At 44.3% G+C, this 16474-nt stretch overlaps 1 protein-coding gene across 1 annotated transcript in view; it reads right to left on the reverse strand.

Moving 5' to 3' along the window:
* Nucleotides 1–7677: 7677 nt before the first annotated feature.
* tnr (tenascin R (restrictin, janusin)) overlaps nucleotides 7678–16474 on the reverse strand; it is a gene marked incomplete at both ends in the record, with an annotated part of 69158 nt that continues 60361 nt past the window's right edge. The window contains 3 exons of the mRNA XM_080034205.1: nucleotides 7678–7797; nucleotides 9568–9731; nucleotides 10243–10404. Coding sequence (XP_079890331.1) covers nucleotides 7678–7797; nucleotides 9568–9731; nucleotides 10243–10404 — 446 coding nt within the window. The remainder of the gene's footprint in view (nucleotides 7798–9567; nucleotides 9732–10242; nucleotides 10405–16474) is intronic.

Here is a 16474-nt window from a genome sequence, read left to right on the forward strand (position 1 = left end):
AATTCCTTCACGCCTCTGTTGATCTATGGGGCCCCTGCTCAGGTTCCCCCCCATCCACTTCAACTCACGGAGCCTTTGAGCATCAATAAATGGATGACGAGCGAAATCAAGCTGTTCACCGGCCGGGTTGTCCCAATTAGGCCCCGGTCGGGTGTTTACAGCGCTTATCACAGACGCTGACTAACTGGGAGAAGTGGGTTGCACCTCCCTCTCTCATTCAGATGCCTGCCAGGGCCTGTTAACACACACTGGGTTCAGCGAGATGTAAAGAGACTCTCCGAAAGCGCATGGGAGACTGGAGATGGCTCACAACGCCGCTTTTCATCAGCCTCATCCCCACACCACTAGCTCTGTGCTCTGTAGAGATGCAGAGGTATAACACTGGCTGGATGGATGGAGTGAGATGAGAGGAGAGGAGGAGAAAGGGTAGACCGAGGATGAGAGAGAAAGTGAGGCAGAAGAGGATAGTTCACCCAAAAGAAACTGATGCCACCCGTTCCCATCATGCAACATCTATGCCGTTCAACTGTATTTAGCTGCACACACATATAACGTTTTTGTGTGGGGTGCGTTTTTGTGTGGGGTGCATTTTCTCTCATTTCATTGTTACGTAGGCTGAGGTGAAACATGATTAAGTCAATAAGATTTCTCTAGGTCTCAAATTGAATGTTATATTTAGCCATTAGAACCTGTTTATGTATCTTGGCGGCAATAAGAAAAGGGCCCAATTTACTCATAGACTTTGCAGCAGTTAGGGAATATTATATGTGTGAATTTAGCAGCTTTGTATACTCAATAAAAAGTCTTCATGAAAGATCACTGGAGCACTGTTGATGTTGAGGCGATTTTGTTGGAAAACTACAATGGCCCTGATGGGCTTAACTGGAAGGTTCCCAAAAAATCCATGAAGCACTGAAAGGAGACGCTGGGATTAAGCCAGAGTTACAGAGCTGACTTACTGGAGTCAACACATCTTCTTATGTTTGGGATACTGACGGGATGAGCATCAAAGTACCAAGTAGCTTCAGTCAGTCAGAACTCCGGCTCCTCTTGAGACCAAAGAGGGAATACAACAGTGGGACAGTACCGCACAAGCAAACTGTGCCACAGCCATTTTTCTTGTTGATGTTTGCATAATTAAATACAATGTATAATTAACTAAAACAACAATTGCTGTACAAGAAGTACAAGGTATGGAAGTGCAAGTACTGAATGAAAATGGTCATAGTCTGCAGGCTGTTGCACCAGTCAGTCAATAATGACTAATATGTTTTACTTTAGTTAACACACAGACTGAATGTGTGTGTGTATGTAACTCACCTAAGTGTCACAGTTTATATGTGGTGTAACACATGGTAATGAAGGTCAAATCAACTTCTCCAAATTTGTTTCAATATGAGTTTAGATGTACTTATTGGGGAAGGTTCAGGTCATTTTTTGCTTCCCAGGCAGGGCAGGTTCAACTGAATGCACAGTTGTGTTTTGAGATAGCTTTTTTTTCTGGCTGTTTGAGATGTAACTACTGTCAGCAGTAGGGTGGAATATCTCTACAGCATGTTGCGCTACAGAAATAGATACATTTTTGACACTGTCAGCTGCCCCAGGTCACAACTGCATCACAAATGATCCAAAACAAGATTTCTGGATAAACATGGGATAGATAGGGTGATTTGAGGCTATGAAGAATGGAGAAAAAGTTGAGGTAATTTACACCAGAGCACAATAATCTTACTACAGTATATTCTATGTTATGGAAAAGTTAAACATCCATTTGAATGCCCAAGAAAAAAGTGGTAGATCTCCTTATTTTAACATTGTTCATCGCTGGTGAAAGACAAGTTGGGTTATGGCTACCAGAATATATGAATAAAGAGCAATGTAAAACGTATATTAAAAATATAAATATATTGCTTAATTCTGCTTTAAGTAAATTACCTAAAAGTTATTTATAAAAATGGCAGGTGGGATAAAGCATTGTGGTAAAATGGGGACACGTTGCAGTATACCAGGCTACAGTTACTTTACAGGAGTATCTGTTGAACAAAAGCTGCATTCATTCTCTCATTACATAATAGAACTTCAACATGACTGACAGAGAACCTTGTCAAGCTGTGAGCATTGTTTATCATGACACAGCAGTTCATGTCAAGTGTTTTGTTTTGATAAAGACTAAACATGAGCTTATCTCTCCGACCTTTACCACACTATTAATCCTGGGTCGCTATTTTTTCTTTATTTGTGTCTGAAGATAATGTTTTTCTGTATCTTAAAGCAGGCTCATTATTTACCCAAGCTGTTTCTGCTGACCAGACATTTGAATGGATAATTAATGGATAATTAGAAAATGCGCTAATTAAAGAATGAATCTTGAAAACTGCTGAACTGGGGGGTTTGCAAGTCTCTTGTTATTGCGATACAATCTTTAGCAGCTTTACTGAATGCAAGTGTGATAGCTGTGCATATTTCTCCTGCTTATGTTTCAAATTCACACCAATAATAGAGCAGATTCACACCAGTAATAGATCAGATCAGGCCAAAGGTTTACAGTTGAGATGTGAAAACTGTTCTGATTTCAATAAGATTTCTTTAAAAAACGTTTTTTTTTTGTTTTTTTTACATTCGACTAAACTGACTGATAGATAGTAAGGGGACAGAAGATAAGGTTAATGTCTGGAAATGTACTTTTCTGAATTAAGTTTCTTTGTGTGTTAGATGAGAAGTTCACCACCACTCTCAAGGCCAGTACGGTAAAAATAACACTGGCACCTAGGTAGCTTAGCTTAGCAAAAATACTGCAAACAGCTAGCCTGGTTCTGCTCAATCATCCTCCCAGGACCTCTAAAGCTAGCTCATTATACTATTTATCTCACAGCCAGGTGCAGCAACTTCCAGTAGTCTCCATTCTTTCTTTGCAACCCGTAAAATAATTGTTTAACTTTTTATTTTTTTGTATGGATTGAACAAATGCAATATAACTTGCTTATGACATGAGCTTTAGAGGTGCTGGTCATAGTGGACATATATGTTAAGCCTTGGACAGAGCCAGGCTAACTGTTTGCCCAATTGCTTTCAGTCATTATAGTAGTGGTAGTTTCATATTTAATGGATGGCTTTCTTGTTAAAAAAGTACTACTCCTTTAAACTTATTTTTGTGAGTTAAAATTCTGCTGTTGTGGATTCTGATAATATACCTTTTTCTTATGTATAATGAAGGTTTATTCAATGTGTTGTAATCATGCAGTTCTGCTGTGTCTCTGTGTTGGAGCATAAATTACTGTAGCGGTCCCGGAGCCAAACCGCACGAGCGCGCACACACATACACCCCCCCCCCCCCCCCCCCACACACACACACACAGACCTTTATGATACCTCATACTAGCACTGCTCACTTGGCTGGCCGCACTTGGGTTTTAATGGCCTCCAATTAAAGGTGAAGATACTTTGAAAAGTTTATGACATGGAGTGAGACGGCTCTTGGTGCTTCATTATTTTATAGCAGTAACAAAAGCAGTAGTAGTTCAAATTGATCTTGTTTTGTTCATGCAGAGATGAACAGTGAGGGTTAAGGGCCTACACAAAACAACAATGTCATTCACACACAACAAACAAAAAAGAGAAAAACAAAATACACCAAATCAGACTATTTGAATGTTTTATTAATATGTAGAAAATGTATTAAAAAAGGAACTATATAGTACATGTTCAAGTCAAACTAGAGCTAAATTTGACAGTAATACCCAAGGTTATCCAACAATAAATCCTTAGTGTCAGCATATACGAGCTTTTCAAACAATCAAGATCACATTTTTGTCAGCATTTACATTTCCATGGCAATATTTAAAATCAATGCATTTGCAGTTTCTGGCTTATATATAACAAATGGCACCAATCACGGTGGTTTTTAATCAGATGATTCCCTTGTAAAAGTGAAACCATGAAGTAAAGCATTTTCATTTTGATACCATTAGAGGAACGTGTGTCACATTATTAGCTGTTATTTTCTTGTTTAAATGTTACGTTGGTCACAGAGTCATTGGGAAATAAATAACAGTGGAAATAAATAAGGGAAGAGGTTTCCTGTGCTGTAAGAAGATTGCTAAAGAACAAACAGTGATCCAGTGAGTGAGTTCCAGCACTTTTAAGTTTAAATAATAGAAAGGTGCAATTTTTAAAACTCATGTTATACAGTGGTTTGACTTTTACCTGATGAAAAAACATACACAACAAACAAAGTACCAATGTAATACCCTCCCCCCCTGCCCTCCAAAGATACAAGAATAAGTTGATTAGTAGTCTCGCTATGAGGAAAACAAACTAGTTGATTTTACTTGATGCTGGAGGAAATCACATCAAATTATTTATAATATCAGGAAAATAATTAATTTTGTCTTTCTTGTCTGTGTATTATCAGGGATGTTGTTTTCATGACAAGATCATTTCAAATCATTTATTTTCCCGAACGATCTCCATGAAAGGAGAAGTAGGTGATATGGTCCATTTAGCTGACTTTCTGTCAGTGACTGCAGTTAGCAGCAGTCCCCTCCATGGACCCTACGTCACCACCACATGAACACACAGCCGTCTTTGTCAGATAGTGCCACGATGGAGAGAGGCGAGTCATCGTTCAGAGACCAGCCTCTTTATAGCACTCTTTCTCCTGATTGGATAAAACGATTGGGATACTCGAAATTTTAACTGGCAATTACCACAGAGGTGAATGACTGGGAGACCTGTGGTATGAACTGTGCATACTGTTTAAGTGATTGCTGTACGAATATAGAGAGATTTAACATGTATATTAACAAAAATAAATATCACTTACTTCTCCTTTAAGAGTTATACTACTAAGCTTTTAGTTACACTAGGTGATGTATGGTAATGTTTGTCTGAAGCAATAATTTAACTATTTAAACAAATAATGAAAATGGAAGGCAGGAGAGAGGCTTTTCAACACCAGGAACAAATGTCCTTGTTATGGTATTCTTTTTGATTGACATAAAAAGCTTGAAACGGCTGAAAGATGATTTGGAAAATACGTAAAAAATAAATGTAAATATATCAGCCTTCATCTTGAAAGAGTTAAAAGGACCTCAAAATCCCACACAATACAAATAACATTCTGTTCTTTCTCTGCAAAGCTTCATGACCTTTGTTCCTTGTACAAAAAAAAAACGCACGAGGCAAACTTTATCTAAGCACGGTTGTAGTTAATGAAATAAGTACATAGGGAATTCCCTACTCCGCTATAAATCACTATGGGAGATGGATTGCATGACAGGCTCAGAAACAGTCACGTTGACATTGAAACATAAATCAGACCTGGGAAAGGTCACGTGTTGAAATGGTTTGTAATACATTAGATTTTAGGTTATCCTGGCTTTACTTTGCCTTTTGAGGGCAATTGTACTGCTTCCAGCTTTATTAAAAACATCAACATCTTCTTCCTTACAAACCATTTCAAGAGCACCCTTTCCTTGATCGGCAAAGAACTGTAACTAAAACATAGTCTTACGACATTTCTTATTTTGCTACCTTGATTGCAATTTAGTCAACAATGGTTAAACATAGTGGTTAAAAGGGGAAATGTTTCTGAATTAGTTTGCATCTAAAAGGGGGGAACACATCAAAAGTCACATATCTTCAACCTCTATACCTACATGAGTACATTAGTGGTCGTTTATAGAGGGGAGAGTCACCATTTTTCCAGTCTAATTTTTTTTTTATATAGAATGAAAAATATACACAGTCATATGATAAGAGCCACATTTGCTGGTGGGCTTTAGTGGGAACTGAATTAAAATGAACTAATAGAAATACATACCAATGAGATTTCCAGCTGTTAATATTTGGATTATTGAAAACATGTGAGATCAAATGTTGCTTGCAGTGATGGTGACATTGATTCCCAAGGATTGTATTGGACAGTACATTTAGTTTTGTATTGATAGCAGTATAATGCCAGAGTGTGTGTGTGTGTGTGTGTGGGGGGGGGGGGGGGGGTTAGCCAGTTGATGTGCGGTTTCTCTTCAAACTCTGCAGAGATAATTTAGCTCCCACAGAGGAGGCAGGAAACGCAAAACAAAAGGCGTTTCCCGAAAAACTGCAGTCGACTAAACACGCTGGCACCGAGCGCTTTGTGCAACAGTGTGAAACAATATGCTTGGTGGGCATGCTGCAGATTACGCACCTCCCCACTGAAAGAATTCACTCTCTGCCTTGTTTGTTGATTTTGTTGTCTCGCTGGGGAGCTTGAAATGCGAGGCAAGAAGAAGAATAAGGGCACAGAATGAAAAAAATAATACCTGGCTCCTCTCCACTTAATATTCTGCTTTCTGTTAGGTTGATTTCATGCAGTGGGGCAGAGGCCAGGCTAAAATCTGCACTACGCCAAACCTGCCTCTTTTTTTTTGCATAGAATTTAGTGTTCACATTGCATAAAATGACGCTAAGGGGACGTGATTAGCATACAGTTAATGATAACCTATTCATAAGGAAAAAATGCTGCTTCAGTGACTTTGATGACAGAATGGACTGGCATCCCTCCAAACAGCAGGCTAACAATTTATCATACAGATCTTTGGTGAAATGTTACATCGCTGCAAGCAATCACAGCATCTACAGCAGGGGTTGAACAGATACGAAGGCGTTTGTAAATCGCTCACAAAATAAAGTCAGGGAAATAATATGAAAATACCCATGAACAACTATAGAAAATCATTTGAATTGAAAACAGAAACACCCAGGCTTTGCTGTTTTCCCACTCGTAGTGCAAGTTCGGCCTCAGTGTGGCTACAAATACTAATAAAAGTTTAATACTATTCTGCTTTGAACACGGACAGAGAGGAATAAAATAAATAAAATTGAGGTTATGAAGCAGTACGTGGTGCACTGCATTGTAAATGATGCTTCTGGATGTTCCATTTTCAATTTGCTTCTTTTATGTCCAGCATTCGTCATCATGTTTTATGATTAACTTAATACAGGCGCAAAAGTCAAGGCATCAAATCATATTAAATAAGTGGACTTTTTGTCACATTATCAGTTATAAAAATATATATATATTACAGTTAAGGGGTTTAAGGGCATATACAGTATATTTTTTCCAGTTAAAAGTGTTATTGTTTCGGTTAAAATAACGCTAACTCTCGCACTCTTGAGGGCATTTCTGAGCACATTTCCACGCATTCTGGGGAAAGGCAAATCACGCACTTAAAAGAAATAAGCTTTTGGTTTGCCTTTCCATTTTTAGTTTTTTGTTTTACAGCAAATAAAACCATTGTCATTCAAAGTATTCAATAAATTACATACAGTGTCTATCATCTGGGTAGAGGTACAGCAGGGAAAGACAGCTAAAGCTGGGGCAAGCGCAGAGATCAACAGAGTTCGGACATTTGTTTCACCCTGTCTTTGTTCTTTCACACTCTCACCCGCGGTTATAACAGTTTCTGATTGGTGGTAGTATATTAATAATAATACTGGAATTTATTTTCTTCAACGGAATATTAATAAAATATTAGTAGCTTTTTTTTGTCATAACCCTTATGTTGTTCCTTGCAGCCTCACTTTAACTGCATTAAAGGAGCATATCAGTGAGGCACATAGACAGCAGAAACTAATCACTAAACGTCGTCCGAACTCCATCCATCCACCACTCTGGGCCGGGCCGAGGCCCTGTGTTTATACAGGAGCGGACCGCCTCCTCTTGCTGCTGATGCTGCGGTAGTTGAACGGCCTCATCTTCATCTCCACGAAAGGGATAGAGAACTCATGGCCTTTCCAGTGGTACCAGTTAATACCCTGTAAGAGAGAGAGACAGAGAGAGACAGAGAGAGAGAGATTTCAGAAACTCTTTGAATCAACAGGCATTTGAAGAAATGGTCAAACATAAAAAAGAAACCGGTCATATATTTTCAGTGGAGCATATTTGAATTTCAACCGTAGGGAAGCTTTCATAGAAGCAGGGGCAAAGGAAAATCCCGATTTAAGAGCCAGCCACAATTATGAGTTTAGTGCAATTATAGTCTCACTCTAGCCCTGCTAATCCCCACCACCGCCAAAAGCCTTCCCATTTGCAGCTTTACTCTGAAAGGCAACTTCTCTCTCCGCGCGTATTCAAGCCTGCCCGTCTCCGCTCCCACCTGGTCTCATTTCATGTTATCAAGCAACAAAGAGAAAAGGTAGAGAGAACAGCAAGAGAGGCAGTGATGCTCCACAGCCTTTGTAGTTCAGCCTAATCGCAGCTTCACACACACACACACACACACACACACACACACACAACACCACACTCTATTTCTCCAGTCGTACCAGCAGTAAAGAGAGAGAGAGAGAGAGAGAGAGAGAGAGAGAGAGAGAGAGAGAGAGAGAGAGAGAGAGAGAGAGAGAGAGAGAGAGAGAGACATAGAGAGAGAGCACACATCACACGGTCCTCAATAGGAACGAACAAGCCCTCAACTCTCACTCCCACCTATTGTGGCGAGCAAAAAGAAGAAGAAGAAAAAGTGAAGAAGTCGGAGAAGGGGGGTACCAGTGTTCATTATGTTTAATACAACATGTGAATGCTTGTTTCATGTTTGTTTGGAGCATTTTTCTTACATGTATTTCTGTAATTTAAATATGAACTCACTGGTCAGAGTGTTTCAATGAACTAAAATTCTCTTCCCCGATTAAATTGCATTAGAATTCGACAAGTAGTGTAGTTACAGTCCTTTTTATTTACCTTTCATTCCAGCTCCCTCATCAGGCACATCAGTGTCATAAGTAAAGAGATGGGATGTCTCTAGCAATTTAATTTACAAATATAAGCCTCTTAAAAAATGAGATCATTTGACCTTTCATCAGACCAGTTTATGTGATTTTTGTAAATGCCAATATGTCCCTTTTCAGTGTAATGGACTGAGGTAAAGGCTCACTTCACCCACTTGCCAGTTTCTGTTGGCACACCTTTACCATTACGGAGGCAAATGGAAAATGTATAGTGCTGGAAAGATTGAGAGATTACATTCATAAGATTTAACAGCAATGTGTATTTCCAGAAACTGGTGTCCAAAGTTACTCTGAATAATCCACAGAATTTGACGTAAGCCATCTTCTTGGAACTACTTTCTTCCAGTGAAGTAGTTCCACTGAGTGAGGTGACATAGGGACGTTGTGACACATTGCTGTTGACATTTTTAAATGTCCTTTTTTCAATTGTGTGAACACCACAGATGTATTTCAACCTCTGCGGTTTTGGGGTAGCTGCTAAAATCTCAAGGACCAATTTTCTCACTACCTGGACAAATTAAACCCAAACTATCAGCCTGGCCAGGGGACCCAAGGGGGAGAAAATGAGCTGCTGGGTCCCTAATATCAATTTAGTTAGGGAAGGGGTTGGCACACTTTAGGTCTGGAGTTTTGGGATTATCAGCTCATTTACCATGCTGATAATCCATCATTCATATCCATCCATTCCAGATGCAGTGCTGCAACAAGTGGGTGTTTTCTTTTGAAATCTGTTTCCACCTACACCAAAATATATTTCAGCTTTACAATTGAATCAGCTTGCTTGTTAATGGGATGACTGACCTGACTGTGTCTGGACTCGCCATATTTGCCGTTGAGGTTGGCCCGGTGGCAGTTCTTATACCACCAGGCTCCTTTGTAGGACAAGGCACAGTTGGTGACGGCAATGTCATTGTCTCTGTCTTTTGTAGAGAAGGGCCGACCCTGGTGGTAGCTCAGAGAGTCACCTGGGATCATGAGAGAGAGAGAGAGAGAGAGAGAGGGAGAGAGAGAGAGAGAAACATCAGTGTCCACATTGAATAACGGCGTGGTGAGGGGGCGAGACATGAAAGAGAGAGAAAGAGAGAGAGAGAGAGGAAAGGAAAACCTGCTGCAGCCTCTCTGAATTTATTTAAGCAGTGGGAATTATAATTGCAAATTGTGAGTGGATGACGGGCAATTCTGGCAGAGGGTCATGTTGACAGACTGGGATACATGAAGAGCGGGGACATGAGTGGGAAATTAGTGTTTCAGACATCAGGAAGAAGGAAGGATGGAAGGCAGTGGAAATGAATGGCATTGGATGGAGGGTTCACTAGAGTATATTGAATAATAATAATAATAATAATAATAATAATAATAATAATAATAATAATAATAATAATAATAATAAAAAGATTCAAATAACAAAAACACTTTGTAATGCGTAATCCACAAAGCTAATTAAAATTCAAAAAAATGAAGTATTGAACCACGTACCAGCGGTGCCGTTGTACTCTCCTATCCTGAGCTTGTAGAGGTTTCTGGCGTCCCCCAGGGAGAATTTGTCATAATTGGCGTAGACTGACTCCTGCCCGTCCCTCATGTCAATTCTCAGCTCGTAGCGTCCCTGAGCAGCAAGCCTCTGGATGTTGTCTAGACCTGCGGAGACACAACAACACATCATTCTGTGTTATAGATATACTGTATTCCATTGTAAACAGACTCCACAGAGATTAACCGTAATCTTGACACTTAACCTGCTGTTTAAAAGAAACAACTTTTATCTTCCAGTTACACCAGCTCCCACTCTCTTTTAATAACCAGACTGATCTGGTTTTTAATCACGCCCGACTTCAGAGCTTCAAAAACACCGATTTTAGAAGTCATCCCGCTCACACTGATGATGGAAGGGCCTAACATTCACATTTTGATTGAGTCAGAATGCAATCCGGTGACAATGGATTCAAAGCAATTCCCAAACATGCAATAGCACAGGTGCAGATTTAAATCCAACCATTACAACCATTGGTAATTCATTTGTAAAGGAGAAAGGAAATGCATTCAATTTTGGTGAGAACGAATGAATTCAATCACAACTTTCTTTATTTAGAAGAAAAATCCACTGGGCACCTTGAAGGAAAATTGCATTCAATTATTTTGAAAGAGTAACAGAGGAAGTCAAATATGGAGTGACAGAATGACTATATTGGAAGTTAACAGTTATAAGAATACTGAACAGGGAAGATTGAACAGCGCTTCGAATTAAATGTGTTGACCATAAACGTACACTTCTTGTGGGCACACTTTGTTCGCACCAGCAGCTTTGAGGGTTACAGGTTTGAATCTTGATAAGCACTGTGTCAGGCGTGTCTCTCTCTCAGCTGGTTATACTGTAGTAATGTTGGTGATTGACACATGCCCAGAGCGGTGGACACTGTCACCCCCAGCCCAGCCCGTTAATGCTATTTGGGGCTTTACTCTTTGAGATATGCGGCTTTACGCTCTATCTCCAAGGTGGCAGATATGTGGCTGGTTTGAACCAAAAAAAGGGTGATAAGACCCCACAGCGGCCGCAGAGAATGGGACTCAGTCTTCACTATCAGATTACAACAAGCACCAATTTGGGAAAAAAAGAGTCTCCCACCCTGCTTAACCCTCCAACAGGAGCATCGCATGTACAATTATTTCCAATCCGTGGGGGAAATTCATTGAAAAAGAAAAACCCTGAAGCAAATCAAAGATAAGGAGTAGGAAAGCAGGGAAACTAGGTATGCTGTAATATGTCAGTTGAAAACAGATACAATCTTTTTTACAACCCCAAAGCACCTAGGGTGACAAGGGAAAAGCAAGTGTTGCAATATCCATTTTCAATTGAATAATATCATTGCATTATAAGCAATTAATCTTGAGCCCATAATTTTTTTTTTACTGTTCTTTTCCCCCCAACAGTTTTATGGGATCAGACTCCTCTATTCCAAACTGCGGCAATTAAAAAAGTCATTTTGACACACTATATAGCGCTCTTGTCCTATTATACTACCAATATTACAATCTCCTCACATTTTATTACCAGCCTTTCTCTCACTCTTATACAGAAATGGGCCATAGGAGAGACAATAGGATAATGATCACATATCGCACACAGCCACCCTGCTTCCTCTCTGTTATTACATAATCAAACTGACATTGTGTTCAGCATGGAAACTAGCGTGTTATGGTTACGATGCTGGACCCAAGAGCAGACGGAGACGAAGTAGGATTATATAAAAAAAGGTTTATTATATATAGTGAGGGGAAGCAGGTAGTGGGTGAGGGAGCCAGGGGGAGACCAACGCCGGGAAGCTGGAGAGAGTGGTCCGGATACTGCAGGCAGAGGAAAAACAAAAGTTAGGTTGTGGTCAACAGCTACAGGCAACAAGAAACGAGAGACGAGTAAGCGAGAGCGAGGGACAGTAAACTGGAGCCAGGTACGTTATAGTTACCACGGTAGCGCATAGGACGATCCGGCGCCAACAGCAAGGAATCCACGGGTTATGAAGGGGAGTTGATTGGAGGTGAAGACCAGGTGAGCGTGATTGCAGATGAGGACCAGGTGTGAAGTGAGACAGACAGGGGGAGTGGCAGATACAGACGAGGAACACACAGCGAGCTGCTGTGACCACAACAGTACCCTCCCCTCAATGGACGCCTCCAGGCGGCCTAAGCTTCTCAGGATGAGCCAGATGGAAATCCCGGATGAGGGAGGGGTCGAGAATGAGACCCCGCGAAACCCAGCTCCTTTCCTCCGGACCGTAACCCTCCCAATCCACGAGGTACTGATGCCCTCTGCCCCGACGCCGAATGTCCAGCAACCGCCGGACGGTGTATGCTGGGTGGTTGTCAATCACCCGGGGAGGAGGGGGGGCAATGGCCGGGGGGGAGAGAGGGCTGGTGGAGACTGGCTTTAGACGAGAGACATGGAAGGTTGGGTGGACGTGCATGGCTGGGGGCAGCTTGAGTGTGACCGCAGAGGGGTTGATGACGGAGACAATAGGGAAGGGCCCCACAAAACGAGGGGTTAACTTCTTAGAGCCAGTCTGTAAGGGAAGGTCCTTGGAGGACAACCACACCTGCTGACCCACCCGATAGGCAGGAGCGGGAGCCCGGTGGCGATCAGCCGTGCGCCGGTTCTGCTCAGCGGAGCGCAGCAGAGCGGTGCGCGCGCCCTTCCACACCCTGCGGCAGCGGCGGAGATGGTGCTGTACTGAGGGAACGGAGATGTCGTCCTCCTGAGCCGGAAACAAGGGCGGTTGGTACCCCAGGGAACATTCAAACGGGGACATGCCGGTGGCTGCACAGGACATGGAGTTGTGGGCATACTCGATCCAAGAGAGATGGTCGCTCCAGGCAGAGGGGTTGCGGGCAGCCACACAACGCAGCGCGGTTCCCAGATCCTGATTCGCTCTCTCCGCCTGCCCATTAGTCTGCGGCTGGTACCCTGATGACAGGCTGACAGAGGCCCCCAGCGCACGGCAGAAGGCTTTCCACACCTGGGAGATGAATTGCGGGCCGCGGTCGGAGACGAGGTCCGTGGGAATCCCGTGGAGGCGGAACACATGCTGCACGAGCAGCTGGGCAGTCTCGGTGGCAGAGGGGAGCTTTGGGAGGGCAATGAAATGAACAGCCTTAGAGAACCTATCCACAACTGTGAGGATGACTGTATGGCCATTAGAGGGGGGAAGACCAGTGACGAAATCCAGGCCAATGTGAGACCAGGGCCGACCAGGAACAGGAAGCGGGCGAAGCAGGCCAGCAGGGGGTTGATGGGAGGACTTGGCCCGAGCACAAACCGTGCAGGCCAGCACGAAAGCCCGGGTGTCAGCGTCCATCGCTGGCCACCAAAAGTACCTCTTAAGGAGTGACAGGGTGCGACCCACGCCAGGGTGACAGGCAAAACGCGATGTGTGACCCCACACCAGAACCTGGGAGCGCACCGAACTGGGGACAAAGAGGCGGTTAGGAGGGCCGTTGCCCGGGTCTGGTTCAGTGATTTGGGCCTCCCGGATGAGGGACTCTATCTCCCAGGTAACCGCAGCCACCCTGAGACAGGAAGGAGAGAGGATGGTGTCAGGGGGACCCGGTGTGTCCACAGTGCCAAACTGGCGGGAGAGGGCGTCTGGTTTGACGTTACGGGAACCGGGCCGGTAGGTGAGGGAGAAATTGAAACGCCCAAAAAACAGGGACCACCGGGCTTGGCGGGAATTCAATCGCTTGGCTGTCTGGATGTAAGACAAATTCTTGTGGTCAGTCCATACCACGAACGGCTGTTCCGACCCCTCAAGCCAGTGCCGCCATTCCTCCAACGCCAGTTTCACAGCCAGCAGCTCTCTGTTACCCACATCATAATTCCGCTCAGCAGGAACCAGCCGGCGAGAGAAAAAAGCGCAGGGGTGAATCTTCTCATCAGAGGCCGAGCGCTGGGACAGGACCGCCCCCACCCCAGTGTCAGATGCATCAACCTCCACAATGAACTGCCTGGAGGGATCCGGTTGGATGAGAATGGGGGCAGACGAAAAAAGCTCCTTAAGCCTAGAGAAGGCAGCCTCCGCTTCAGGCGTCCAGGCAAAAGGGCGGGCAGGGGAGGTGAGATGAGTGAGAGGGGCTGCCACCCTGCTGTAGTCACGGATGAACCTCCGGTAAAAATTGGCAAACCCCAGAAACTGCTGCAGTTTCTTGCGGGAATCGGGGGTGGGCCAGTCAGTCACTGCAATGACCTTCTCGGGGCAGGTCCTCACTTGCCCGCTCTCAATGATGAACCCCAGGAAGGATACAGAGGTGACACTGAACTCACACTTCTCGGCCTTCACATATAGCTTGTTCTCCAACAGCCGTTGAAGAACTTGCCGGACATGCTGGACGTGTTCCTTCTGATTGCGGGAAAAAATCAGGATGTCGTCTAAATAGACAAAAACTGAGCGGTTGAGAAAGTCCCGGAGGACGTCGTTAACCAGGTTCTGGAACACAGCAGGGGCATTAGTTAGGCCGAAAGGCATGACGAGATACTCAAAATGGCCGAGGGGGGTGTTAAAGGCCGTCTTCCACTCATCGCCTTCACGGATGCGCACCAGATGATAGGCATTACGTAGGTCCAATTTGGAGAAGACTGTGGCGCCCTGCAGTGGCTCGAATGCGGAACTGATGAGGGGCAACGCATACTTGTTCTTCACAGTAATGTTATTGAGACCCCTGAAATCAATGCATGGGCGAAGTGACTTGTCCTTTTTGGCCACAAAAAAGAAACCTGCACCAACAGGAGAAGAGGAGGGTCTCATGAGGCCAGCCGAAAGAGAATCCTTAATGTACTTCTCCATGGCCTCCCTCTCAGGACGGGACAAGTTATAAAGGCGACTACTGGGCAAAGGGGCGCCGGGGAGGAGATCAATGGCACAGTCATAGGGGCGATGAGGAGGCAGGGTGAGCGCACGACACTTACTAAATACCTCTCCCAGGTCATGATAAATTTGGGGAACCAAGGAGAGGTCGGGAGGTTCCTTGGGCAAGAGAACATCTCCCACTGCCGGAGACAGGGCAGACTGTAAGCAGGTGGAATGACAAAACGTGCTCCAACTCACCACCTTGCCAGAAGACCAGTCAAATTGGGGATTGTGAAGCTTGAGCCAGGGGTACCCCAGCACCAGGGGAGTGAGGGGAGACAGGATGACATGAAACTGAAGTATCTCGTGGTGATTGCCAGAAACAATTAATTCAAGGGGCTTAGTACGGTGGGTAATAAGGGCCAGGTGACGGCCGTCTAAGGCGTTAGCATTTAAGGGAGAGGGTAATTGTTCCAATTTAATGCCAACCTGAGACGCGAAGCCCGCATCAATGAAGTTCTCATCCGCTCCCGAATCCACCAGGGCTGACACAGGAAAGGAATGCCCGAGGGACAGGAGAGTGGCATCCAGCAGTGAGCGAGAACAGTGAGAATCGGGGACGGAGGGGGCGTGGCTCAGCAGGGCCCCGAGCCTCACTGCCGAGCCCTGTCTTTTGGCAGTGACGGACAGGTGGAGATGAGATGCCCGGGCAGCGCACAGTACAGACACACTCCGGTCTTAATTCGATGAAGCCGCTCTGCCTGGGTGAGACGTGTGCGACCCAGCTGCATGGGCTCCTCTTCAGTGACAGCACGCGTCACGGGGGCAGAGAGGGCAGTCTTAGGGAAGAGTGGGGAACAGGAAGCAGCGAAAACCGGAGGCACGGAGCTGCCCGCCTTCTCCCTAAGCCGCTCGCGTAGGCGATTATCCAGCCGGATAGAGAGGGAAATTATTTCATCGAGAGTGTCAGCTTCCTCCCTAGTAGCCAGCTCATCCTTGATTGTCTCACTGAGACCGGAAAGAAAAAGCCCACGTAGTGACTTGTCGTTCCAGCCTGACCTGGCTGCATAGGTCCTGAACTCAACGGAGAACTCAGCTACACTGCGGGAGCCCTGACGTAAAGAAATAAGCCGCTTGGCGGCGTCCCCTCCCTCTACTGGATGGTCAAACACTTTCCTCATCTCTGCTACAAAAAGGTCAAAATTGTCATTAGCTGGGGAATCACTGTCCCATAATGCTGAAGCCCACGCTAGTGCATTACCCTTAAGTGACCCCATAATGTAAGCGATCTTAGCCTTTTCTGTGGGATAGGTGAGAGGCTGCTGACTGAAAACTAGGAAACACTGAATCAAAAAGTCTCTGCACGTACCCATGTC

This window comes from Ammodytes marinus, assembly GCF_949987685.1.
Source record: "Ammodytes marinus genome assembly, chromosome: 9".
Classification (NCBI taxonomy): Eukaryota; Metazoa; Chordata; class Actinopteri; order Uranoscopiformes; family Ammodytidae; genus Ammodytes; species Ammodytes marinus.